At 41.5% G+C, this 13,068-nt stretch overlaps 1 protein-coding gene across 1 annotated transcript in view; it reads right to left on the reverse strand.

The window, feature by feature from the left end:
• Window positions 1-11,493, reverse strand: part of NPSR1 (neuropeptide S receptor 1) — a 43,603-nt gene extending 32,110 nt beyond the window's left edge. The window contains exons 1-4 of the mRNA XM_059729352.1: window positions 11,472-11,493; window positions 10,936-11,039; window positions 9,838-9,931; window positions 2,088-2,289 (exon numbers count right to left, since the gene is read on the reverse strand). Coding sequence (XP_059585335.1) covers window positions 2,088-2,289; window positions 9,838-9,931; window positions 10,936-11,039; window positions 11,472-11,493 — 422 coding nt within the window. The remainder of the gene's footprint in view (window positions 1-2,087; window positions 2,290-9,837; window positions 9,932-10,935; window positions 11,040-11,471) is intronic.
• Between the last annotated feature and the right edge of the window lie 1,575 nt (window positions 11,494-13,068).

Raw genomic sequence — 13,068 nt, forward strand, 5'->3', positions numbered from 1 at the left:
TAGATTTTATATTTTCTAGCCTATTTTGAACTATTCACCTGTTCCATCCGATTGCTCCAATACTTGGTAATTCACCCCTGAGACTATCACTTAGTTGTTTATCGCAGTTGGGAAACTAATACAGCAATATAACAAAATACATAAATTTCACACATCAGAAAATTCTTATCTATTTCTGTAACAAATAGGTTATTCTGTATCCTAGATGGTACAAATAAAATGCCAACTTCATTGAATCATTTGATGTTTGTAGCTGATTGAGCAATAGCCAGTCACCAGTTCCATTTTGAAAAATACAGAGCTTTTAAGGCTGGAAGTGGCCTCTATGATTATCTAGTTCGAACTGCTGCAGAACTGCCGACTGAGTCTTGCAGTGTTAGGGGAGAAAAGAAAAACCCTGTCTGATTTTCTTGTTACTGTTCACTATATGGTAGCTATTGCTCATAAGAAATAAAACTTTTGATACAAGAATAAGTCTGTAAAACATATATTTGGGGTCTGAGCCTCTTCTCATTGCACAGGGCAGGATCAGGACCCCTGTTGTGCGCCTTTATTCCTGAAACATCATTTTGTCTGTGCAATGCTACATGGGTGCTTCTGCTTTAGTAGGTGACATGTTTGAAGCAACTTGGGCATTTGTTTTTTGTTTTTTGTGTAACTTGCCCACTGTCACCTGGTGGCATGGATGCCAGTGATTAATTAAGCAGCTAGTAAAGAACAACTTTACCACCTAAATAAGCATCCATATCTATTCACCATACAGTTAATTTAATCATTGATTTACCTGCAGAGAAAAATTAGTAGTATTAATATATTAGGTAGGGATTTTCAACCACGATATTGCGGCATCCTCGGGTGCTATGCGATCCTTTGAAGGGTGCTAAAGGAGGTGTGAGGACCTAAGCAGATAAGGGCAGGCTCAAGCTCTCCCTGCTTAGCCACTCCCCACCCATGTTGTCCTGATCTTTTGCAAGAAGGTAAGTAAGCACTGTAATAAATAGATTAGTTTTTGAAATGGGGTGCCACTTACCTGACAAAAGTTATGAAAAGGCTCCCAGAGCCTTAAAAGGATGATAACCATTGTATTAGGGGATTAATATACGTATGAGGAAGAATTATTTAAGGGATTTACAGCATATGAAAGATACAGTGTTCAACAGGGGTGAACTGGTTTCTAATTTAAGGCCAGAAAGTATGTATTTTCTAGCAGAATTCTTCCTATTTATTCTTGCTAAATAAAAATGCATTAACAGTTCAAGTAGTTCAGTATAATATCTAGCAATGACCACTGACAGATGGTGTAATGGAAGACCATAAAAAGCCATAAAGTTTTTCTCTTCGCACCCCTCTGTAAAGTTTGAGATATTTGGTGACCTCTACCCCATTCCAGTTTCTACTTAAGAATTTCTGCCTGACTTTGGGCAAGATATTTAATTTTTTGGTGACTCCTTTCCCCCAGTGAAAAGTGGGTGGAAGTATTCTTCGGCCTTGTTGATGTACATTTGTTTTTTTTAAGGTGCTTTGAGATCTCTAGATGAAAGTTACTACAAAACCTATATATCTCTTTCCCTATTATGCACCTAGTTGTATAGTACCATCAAGTAAAATGACTTCCTGATTGCTGCTAAGAACCAGTTTGTTAATATGCTGAAGCTTGAGAACTCAGGTGGCATCAAGTTCACATTAATGTAATTTGAGTAAATGAAGTTTCTGTTCTTTTATTAAGTGTGAGGGGTTTTTTAATGAAATGTCAAATGAGTGACAGTATGGTATAATGAGGTCTGTGAAGTCTGCACTTTGGAGAGACATCCACTTGTGGATTCTATTCTTGTTCAGATTAACACTTTTTACTATTAAAACTGCATGGAAATCACCCGGTGTAATCGGTCTGCTCTGTATATGAGACAAATGAATAAACTGAAGAAATACAGAGTTTTACTCTGTACCAATTTATATCAAAGCAGCTTTTATCTTAAACTTTATGAATGGGTAGTAAATTAAAAGACTGAAGTGACTGAGCACCTGACAATGACAAGTTTTTACTACCAAAGTACCCATCAGGTATTGTTATCCTCCAGGACTCTTACCTGATGATAATCAAAGGAATGAAATATACCAGAAACGCAACCACTGTCATGTAAGGTATCCAATAGGAGTCATCTGGCCACAGGGCCCAGCACTGCACTTCTCCGTTAGATAGTTGCCGCTTCCCAAATATAATCAGAGTCGGAATCGAAAACAGGAAAGAGAGGCTCCAGGCCACCACAATAAGAATTTTTGCCTGCCTTTCTGTTCAACAAATTCAAACAAACTTTGTTAGTACAGATGTGTTGGCATTTCTAGGTTGTTTCTTTGGAGAATCTCATCAATTCATAGGCATGCATGGAAGAAAAGGCCTTGGGTTGGGGAAACTGGGATTCTTTCCTGCAATCTATTGCCACTGCAATGGAAGGAAGCTTAGTTTTTAGGATCTAAACCAGTTGCTTTATGATATTGACCTTGCTATTTTAGGGTAATAGAAGTCAGCTGAATTAGAAGTACTATGACTAAAGATATAGGGCAGGTGCAACAACTGAGAAGTGAGAGAGCTCATAGATTCCAGTTAGACAAAGTAGCCACCTCCAACCAAGGTGATCTGGGCAATTACCTGGGCAAGTACCTCTCCAGCAGTGCCCACTCATACAGCTGTATCAAAGACAGGGTTGAAACAATAGCATGTTAGTAACAAAATAAAAGAAGCCTCCATGCTGCAAGTGAGACAAGACAGCTGAGAGGACACTTAACCCTGGAAACCAGGCTCCCCAGTAACCCACCATAAAGATTAGCAGGAAACTAGGAAGTGTGCTGAAGTGAACCTGTTTGTATTACGTCAGAAGTTCACTGAAAAAAAGAGACCTTTCTGCAAAACTACTCAGGTTCAACACACCTACATGTTTTTAATGAAAATCGTTTTGGGCTTTGGCAAGAAACAGATATCAAAATGTATTTTAGGAGAGATTAGAACAGCTAGTAAATAGAGCAGCACTGATTCATAGCTGTTGAAGATCTCACTCATACTCACACACAAATATGCTGCTGAGTTCGTGTGATTCTATACACCTAGATATTGTCCTTGAAATCACTTTAAAATGTGCACATCTATACTACTTAAAACTCAATCCTTTCCAAAGAGCAATATAAAAGTAGATAAGAACAGTGTTCAAAAGGTAATTTTATGCTTTATAAAATATCAGCTGTAATATTTATCCTTATAATTTTTAAAAGCTTCTTTTGTTCAGTGTAGGAGAAGCTTGTTTATTTAAAGTCCTCAGAGAAATTCCATAACAGTCAGGTAAAACACGGGGGTTAAAATAGTGGCATTAACATCATGTAGGGAAATGAATGGTGGAAAACAGCACAAAGGGGCAACAGATTACATTAGCAGAAGGCAAACTGCAAGTCTCATGAAATATTTTCTATAGAGAGCTCTTGTAGACCATGAAGTGCAGACCCATTTGAAATATTTGAAATTACAATGGTTGATTTGCAGGAAAATATACTCTAGAAACACACCTGAAACAGAAGAATGGATAAGATGACCTGCAAGTTCTTTTCCAGTGCTGATTGTAAGGGCTATACATTTGTACACGATATGGGAAAGTTGCCTAGTGGTATTAATTAGACCTGGGTGAATACTTGGGCTGAAAAATTTTTCTTGTTCACTGACAAAAATGCAAATTCAGGCCACCCAAACTTAAATTAATTTGTTGAATTGTTTTGGCCAAAAAAGAGAAAAAATATTCTGAAATTCCGAAATGTTTTATTTTGAATATGCTTTGCTTATAAATCGAATGAATTCAACCTTCAAAAGTTAAAACCTCTCCAATTAAACATTGAATTTTACCTCAAACACTTTTATTGTCATTTCCCCAAATAAATTAAAAATGTTCATTTTGGAAAATCCCCACCACATTTTGGGACACCTGGGCAAACTCCCAAATCATTTATTGTTACAATGTTTGTTAGATCAATGAACTGGGAATAGGATGTACATAATCCTGCCTCTAGCAAAGAACTCCTCATTGTCCTTGTTTAAGCCTTTAACATTATTGTGCCTTATATCCACCCAGAAAATTGTCATAATATTTAATTATTTATGGCCAGTTTTTTTATGCTTATTTTCTATGAATAATATTTTGCTTCTCAGGTAAGTCCACAGAAATTAATGGGACCACTCATGATCTGGAGTGCATCAAAACATAAGCAATGTCAGATGTAGGGTGAGGAATTCCACTCAGGGGGAATCATGATGTTTCCCTCATTTTTTTTTTTTCATTTTAAGGTCTTGTAATTAAAAGTTTAAAGCAAAGTTCCAAACATTTTGGATCACCACTTTTTTGATCCATTAAGGAAGTTTTCTACTACGATACTCTGGAATTTTCTCTCCCTGTCCATTGCTTCAACACATCCTGAATTTGTGCCCTTTTGCTGCAAAATGCAGGGCTTGTTTATGAAGTGTTTCTCTGAGGTATGGTTTGAAGGGAGGCTCAAACTTTTTTGGTTTAGTTAGTGAGTTACTTTGTGACTACTTTTGTTTAGCTACCTGATAAGTAATATTGTTATAAGGGATAAACAAAATCCTATAACATCAGTCTCTGAACATGACATTTTAATCAACTAACTCAAAAAAAATGACGCCAGTTTAAATTGAGAACCTTTATATGATGGCCACAAATAGCATTTAGTTCACATTGGGCATGTCTACATGTGCTATTGATGTTATAAAGGCTTATTGCGCAGCAAAATACAGTAAGCCTTCCCTGGGAGCATGTCTACACATGCTCCCTGTGCTGGGGTACAACTGGGGCAGCTTGGTACAGGGCTACTCCTAGGGTTTGAATTACACTTCAGCTCTTGGGGAGTCTATGGCAGTGGCAGCCAGAAGGAGCCGCTGCTGACACCACCACCTGGGCTGTTTAGAAGGCTCAGGGCAGGCAGGGGCTGACCGGCCCGCAGGGGTGTTCTCTTCTCTTATGGGGGGGCTCTTGTCTCTTATGGGGGGGTTCGCCCCCCCCAAGTTCCCCCATAATTCAAACCTTGGCTGTTCCTACCCTGCTCTAGCCCCCTGCAGCAGCCAGGAAGAGCTTCTGATGTGCATGAGGCCAGAACCACTCTGGCAGCTGCAGTGGTACCTATCTCTTGGCCCTATGCACACCTGGAGGGATCCTGATGTGCAAAGGGCTGGGAGACAGCTGCCATTGCAGAGCTCTCCCAGCCCTGTGCATATGGAAACAAACTCCATGCCCAAGAAGGCTTCCCCATGCAGCTGGGGATTGTTCAAGAGCTGTTCTGCTTCTGGGGCAGGTCCCAGCCAGCTGGCAGCTGGGTGGGGATTTCCCTGAGCAGCCCAGGGCTGGCTGGGAGCTGTCCCAGTTGTGGAGCAGCTGCCAGCCAGCTCTGGGATGCACATCAATTCCCTTGAGCAGTCTGTGGCTGGCTGGACAGAGATTTCTCTAAGCAACTGGGGCCTGACCAGGAGTTACCCTGCTTCTGGGGCAGCTCCAGGCCACCCTGTGGCTGGGCAGAGATTTCCCTGAGAAACCCAGGGCTGGCCAGGAGCTGCCCCAGAAATGGTACAGCTCCTGCCCAGCACCCAGCTGCATGGGAAAATACCCACTCAGCCTGGGACTGGCCAGGAAGTTAAGCTACCCAAAAAGTGGAACAGCTTCCAACCAGCCCCTGGCTGCATGGGGAAGCAGAAAGTTTCCAAATCCTAGTGCTGCTAGGCTCCTGTGGGAGCTGAGCAGTGCAAGGACCAGGGAAATTCCCCATATCCTGTGGCCCGCTGGTGTTGGGGCTGACCAAGAAGAAATTTTGCTCCAAGTCAGCATCTAACCATGTGCTACTGCACAATAACTACTGCACAGTTAATTTACTGGCAGTAGCTAGCTGCACAGTACACTAATTTACCGTACAATAAATGTTGTGCATATGTAGACAGTGACACTTTACTGGGCACATCTACACATGCATTTAATCTGGAAGTAGTTTATTCTCAAGTAAACTACTCAAATAAACTACTAGAGAATAAAAACTCCTGGGCACATGCCTACACGTGCAGGGATGCAGGAGCAGATTTGCTGCTCCTGGCAGCAGATTGCTCCCATTCCCTGCTGCCCTGCAACCAGCCCCTGCAGCAGCCAGGAGGAGCTCTAGGATCCCACTGGGTGCTACCCCAGGGATCAGGAGACACTTGTTCCTGATCCTGGGAGCTGCCTCCTGCCAGGATGCATTCTGCCATCAAATCCCAGGCCAGGACAATGTCCCTCTGCCCTGGAAACAGACAGCTCCTGGTCCCCACTCCATGGTCATATGGTGGGAGCTGGGAGATCCTTCTTTCCCAGCACCAGCTCCATGGTTGTGGGGCCAGCGCTGGGAGATCCGTATCTCCCAGCTCAAGCCCCGCAGTTGCCGGACCCAGGCTGGGAAATCCTTCTCTCTCAATGCCAGCTTCACAACTGTTGAGCTGGCACTGGAAGAGAAGAATCTTTTCTCTCTCAGCACTGGCCCTATGACTGCAGAGCTGGTGCTGGGAGAGAAGGATCTCCCAGTTCGGATCATGCAACTGCAGAGCTTAGGCTGAGAGATAGGAATTCCCCAGCGTGGGCCCCATGACCATGGAGCTGGCACTGGGAGATAAGGATTTCCCAGCCCAGGTCCTATGACTGTGGTGCTCAGGCTGGGAGATAAGAATCCCTCAACCCGGGTCCCATGACCATGGGGCTCAGGCTGGGAGATACGGATTTCCCAGCCTTGGCCCAATGACCATGGACTCAAGCTGAGAGAGAAGGATCTCCCAGCCCCGGCCCCACAATCACAGAGTGGAGTGGAGGCTGAGAGCTCCCTGCTGCCAGGGCAGAGGACATTGTCCCCACCCAGGCTTTAGTGGTGAAGCCTACCTCAGCAGCAGGCAGCTCCTGGGGGCAGGGAGAAATCTCCTGCCCCCAGCTGCCTGGCTGACCAGAAACACATTTGCTCCCAATCAAGTGTCTACGCATACACTAGTTTGCAATTACTAATCTCAAATACATTTTCTACTTGCATTTTCAGGTAGCAAATTTACTCATGATTAGAGCCAATTACTGCACAGTAAGCATCTGCATGTGTAGACATGGATGCTTACTGTGCAGTAATTAGCTCTGCTGCACAGTAAAGTGCGTCTCAAATGTCTTGTGTAGCTATGCCCACCATGCAGCAAAGCATCCTGTGTAGACACACCCATTAAGCATCAATTGGGAACTGCCTACCCATACATCCCCATCCTAATTCTGCTACTGTCTCTCTTTATGGATTTGTTCATTTCACTGACTTCTCTGCTTCACAGTCTCTGTCAATAAACTAAGAGAATGTGATTTACCTAAGCTGTTGTGAGGATCAATTATGCAATGTTGGTAAAGACTTTACATTATAAAAAAATGCTTCAGTAATCTATTTTTTATTATATGTTTTATTATTTATAATTAGTTTGATTATTAAATTAGAAGTCTATAGAAAACAAAGAGCAGATATTAGGACACAGGATTTACTATTGCTTTGGTTTTTCTATAGTCACTTGTGCCTGTGCAAAATGAATATAAAATAGTTAATTGAACTATCAAAGGTAACTATCAGGACTAAATTGATCTGATTAAAAAAAGAAATAAATCACATTCCCCTCCCCCATGAAAAAATGTTTTGTATTAAGTTAATGAACATTTTAATTTAATTTAAAATGAATTTGTTTTTCGTTTTGACATGAAAATAAAGCAGAACATTTTGCTTTGGGGAAGCAGACACTTCCTACCATTTTTATTTCAGCTACCAATAGAAATATTGAATTATTTGCACAGCTGTATTTAGTAACAATAATCTTTTTGCTATCACTAGATCTTGAAGTCCTTTACAAAGGAAAGTAAGCTTCACTATCCTATGGAGGGAAGCTGAGGCACAGAGGCTGCATTGATGAAACATTGGGTAATTACACCTGTGTGCAAAGGGTTAATAGGGATATGTGCAATCATTTTTATTATTATGTATATGAAAATTACTATTTCATTCTGTTAGATGATCAGCTCCATCCACTTTCCTTCTGAAGCATGTGTAAATAAGTGGGAAATGGCAGTGTCCCTCCACTGCAGATATTAAGTACAAATTTAACATTGTCAGGTTAAAGTGGAATTTGGCCTTCCTTTGGTCAAGGTTTCCTATCACATTCCAAAGTGGGGTGGAAACCGGACACCTTTATGTCCTCTATTCTTCTCTTCTTCTGGAAGAGAAAAAGAGAGAACATAAAGGTATCTGGTTTCGTATCAATAGCGGACAGAGGACAGAGTAGCAGAAAACCGGAATGTCCTCTATGATGGCCACCCTATTCCAAAGTGATGCCTATAGGAATTTTCAATTAGCCATGCAGTTGGACAAGGCTGGTGTTTTTGTTTTTCTCTCTTTAAAAAAGATCATTAGAGTTTGCTACTTGACAGAGATTTGAGGAATTAGTCCAAGTTAAACCTGGCTCCCGGCATTGCCAAACAGGTCAGGGGGTAGCAATTTCTTTCTAATAAATCTTTCATTTTTATTTTCTTCTCTCTTTTAGGTTTTTTGTTTGCCTGTTTTGTCTTTACCAGTTACTTTAGTGAGGCAGCATGAAAAACATGGGCCTCAGTAGCTAATAAATCAAATCGTTTTTCAGCATTCTTTTTTACATTTTAATGTAATAAATTATTCTGTAGCTCTTGGCGTTTGAGATATTACACAAAAGAAGAGATAATTTGATTGAGCCTGTCAGGGGTGCATTTGTATGACACAAAAGGCTCCTCCCTCCTTGTGCAAGGAAATTTATGATATGGGATTAATTCTTTAACCTTAACAAAATTTTCTATAATACTATGAAGCACTGGTAAGGCTTTTCATGTCTTCAAAGTGCCTTACAAAGATTAATTAAATTGGTTCCTCACTATTAAACACCTCTTCCCTAGAGGTAATGGAATAAGAGCTATTATTCTTATTTTACACATGAAGAACCTACAGTGGCAAAATTAATCTTCATATTAAGCACCTAAATCCACGGTCAGAATTTTGAATGTCTTGTGAGCATACTCTGACATCAGTGGGAACTGCTTGGCATTTTTGAAAGGAAAAGTTTCATTTTAGTCACTCAGTTCTGGAAATGTTGGCCTAATTATGGGAAATGGTACCAAAACCTACACATACTGATGCACATGCTTTAAATACAGAGGTACTTGTTCTGATTGATTAAAGGATGTTAAGGCCAAAAGGGGGCTATTAAACTGAGACAGGCTGTAGAGTTTCATTGTTCCTGTAATGTGGGTAATAATTTATGTTTTACTAGAGTATATTTTCTAGACAGCAACAATTGGGGTAATGCTTGTTTTCCTCAGAACATCATCTCTGGATTTACCGACCCCAGTACATCATGGGTAGCATTAGGCTATAAGCTCCTTCAAGATGGAATTGCATCTTTCTGTTTGCACTGTAAAGCAGCCAACACACTTTATCATACTGATAGTAATATAATAAGTGAACTTAAAAAGCTTTATCATCACCACTTTGAATGGTCACTTTAAAAATAGTTAAATTCCCAACTCCTTTACCCAAATGATTTCATGCAGTGACATACTGGTGAATCTCACCTAGTGCTTATGATTGGACTTTATGTCCCCACTTTAATAACATTAATTTAACATTATTAAAGGATCAATAGCAACAAGACTGCTCCTGTCACTAAAAATTTGTTCATTGAAATAAAGCTGTTAAAACATCATCATTTCTAACAATAGTGAGGTACAAAAATTCTCCTACCTCCTTGCAAGAACTTCATTGGATAAACTATGGCATGGTATCGGTCTATGCTAAGTGATACCAGGACGTAAGTAGAAGCATAGAGAAGGACAACCTGAAGAAATAAGAGAAAATAGCATTTTTCTATGAAAGCGCTTTAAACCATGATAGTCTCAATATGTGAGATTTGAAAACCTAACTATTTGCTTACCAATACTTATGGCAAGAGTTTGCTACTGTTCATATTGTACATTATTCCACGAGTAGCTACACTGAAATCAATCAGTGGGTCTACTTTCTCAATAAAGGTACTATTGAATGTAACTGAGGTAGAATCTTTCCCTAAGGCAGCCAAAGATTTCATTTGGTATGTCATGCTATGATATGCCTGTCCGTGGTGTTCATTGCCTTTAGTTAAATGATCCTGAACACAGTACCAAATGAGAATGTGTATCCTCATAGCTCAGTTATGATTTTCCCTACCCGATAGTATGTGGGGAGCTTGGCTGTTTCAGAGTTGGTTGTTATTGGCTTGGCCCTTTAACTATAATATAGGCATCCAAGGTTTAAAACAGCAGTTTTATGAAACACCGTCAATATCAAATCTCAAGAGTGAATCAAGTACTGCATAAAAGTATTATTATTTTGAGTCTGTTACACACATTCACAAGTATTTTGAATCATGACTCATTATTTTCAAAGAGCAAGACCGAAATTAGCTCCCAGTTACAAAGATATGAACATGAAGTAACTAAATGAGTTCTGTGAGGTTACATTCACTTTACCCCACGTATTGTGAAATCAAATTCTGGCCTTCTATGTTTAGAAAGAAGACACAACCAATTTTTTGGAAGAGGAAAAAGGCATAAAAGGATTTTTCAAAAGCACAAATGTTAGATACCTAATTCTCAGTGAACATTAATGGGAATTAGCAGGCTTATTGCCATTTTTTGCCTTTGAAAATATTTCCTGAATATAAATCGCTTTTAAATGGAGTGTTTTTGTCCTAAATAGCAATTTAATGAGGAACTGCTATTGCCACGCATGAGGTTACAAAACTGTGAGCTCTTATCTGTGTTTTGGTGTATACATATATTAGATATTGCATAGTTTCTGTACCTGCAAATAGCGAATGACTCGGCAAACAAAATCAGGGGCCATGAAATCGCCAGTGAAGCGCCAGATAATATCAGTCATTATGTTTATCAGTCCTGTGAAAGAATCTACAAGAAAATATAAATTAAGATACATCAATAGAGACAAATGAGTATAGTTTATCTGTAGGCTGTAGTGTTCCAGTAGTATGTATTATTGTACCGTTTTATCTGTGAAAGCTCCTTATTCTGCTGAAAAAGCCAGCCATTTTGTGATCTGTTCAGTGCAGACTGTTACAAAGGTTGGGAATACACCAAATGGAGACATTACTTTTTTTCCTCTTTTATCCTGTTCTCTTAATCCAAAATGAAACCTTTCAATGAGAAAGTAACCATTTTTTTGTGCATAGAAGAATGTAACAATGACAGTCTTAGATTTGTATGTGGGTAAAGCCTAAGGACTTTGCATTAGAGTTAGGCAAAATGTTCTCAATCAAAATTCACACAGTGCTTAATTCTGCAAGGAGTTGTCTCTACGTAGTCCCACTCGACCTCACCTACCAGCAGATTCTAGTTCATCCATCCCATTAGAAATCTCTTTCCTTTTTTATTCAGAATCATGGAATTCTAAAGGAATTCCATTTTTAATTCCATGCTTCTCAATATTAACTACTGCTATATCTCCCCCACACCACTCCAATTGTATCTTCTTGTTTACCAAGGTAGCATCTTGTCTGGTCTTTGTGGATTTGTGTAACTCATGCCGGAGCACTAGGCTGGGTGATGTGCTGCATTTCGGATCCTCAGGGTGCTAGTAGCTCTGGGAACCCCCTCAGGCAGATCTGCTGACTGAGGTTTCCCATGTAGAGGTGTGTGCCTTACCCTCACTGCCCAGGAATTTACTCCAAACCCAATGAACGCATTGGTTTCTTTATAATGTACAACTATATACAAAAAATAAATGATTAAGCAGCAGAAGAAAAATATATATAATAACAATAGTTAATAATAAAACCAACTCTTTGAATAACATTTACAACTGCAACATTACGTGGATAATTCCAATACACTGGGTAGACTCACTTGTGTCAAACAACTTCAATAATTGCATTCACCTGCTTATAACCAGGGATCTTGGTTTTCCCTGATAAAAAATTGCAAATTCTCTGATAAACCCCCCCAAATCCGTGATTAAAATTAAAGGACCCTGACAGCCTGCCCAGCCCTAGTGGTGTGCCTCACTCCCCCCATAACAGGCCCCCCCCCCCCCCAGCCTCACACATGCAGGCACAGACACTGACACACAGGCACAGACACAGATGCACACATGCAGACACAGACATGCACAGGCACAGACACGGACATGCAGGCACACATGCTCACACAGGCACACAGGCACAGACAGAAATGCAGGCACCAACATACAGGCACAGACATGCATGCAGGCACAGACACAGATGGACACACACACACACACACACACACACACACACCCCCCAGCAGGTAAGTGTGTATGGGGGAAGGGGCAGGGGAAAGGGAAGGGGCTGGGAGGAGCCAGATCAAGAATGGGGTGGGGGGAGTGTGTCTGTCTCTGTGCCCGCTCTCAGGAGCAGGGTCAAGGGGACGAGAGCAGCAGTGCTCCTCTGCGAGCCGCATATGCACTATCCAGCCAGATGCAGGGGGAGGTTTCACACGCAGCAGCTGTCACTGCCCTACACCACTGCCACTGCCGCACACCGCGTTGCTTTGCTGTGGCCAGATGCACATGCAGCACTGTGGGCAAGTGGTGCAGCAGCAGTGGTGTGGCAGCAGTGCCACAGAGCAATGGTGGTGATGGCTGCCATGTGCGAGTCCCCCCACATCAGTGCTCCTCTGTGGGCCGCACACGTGCTGCCTGGCCACACGCATGCTGCCGCTTGTGCACAGAGCTGTATGCATGACTGGCTGTGGCAAAGCAGTGCAGGGTGGCACCACAGGGCAGTGGCAGCTGCTGCATGTGAGCCCCCCAATCTGTCCGGCCATCTGGCCAGGTGGTGTGTGTGTGGCCCACAGAGGGGCACTGACGACAAAGCAGTGCAGAGCATGGCAATGGCAATGGCAGTGGTGTTGTGGGGCTGTGGCAGCTACTGCATGCGATTTTCCCCCCACCCCATCCAGC

The sequence above is a fragment of the Alligator mississippiensis genome, chromosome 5, assembly GCF_030867095.1.
Source record: "Alligator mississippiensis isolate rAllMis1 chromosome 5, rAllMis1, whole genome shotgun sequence".
NCBI lineage: Eukaryota > Metazoa > Chordata > Crocodylia > Alligatoridae > Alligator > Alligator mississippiensis.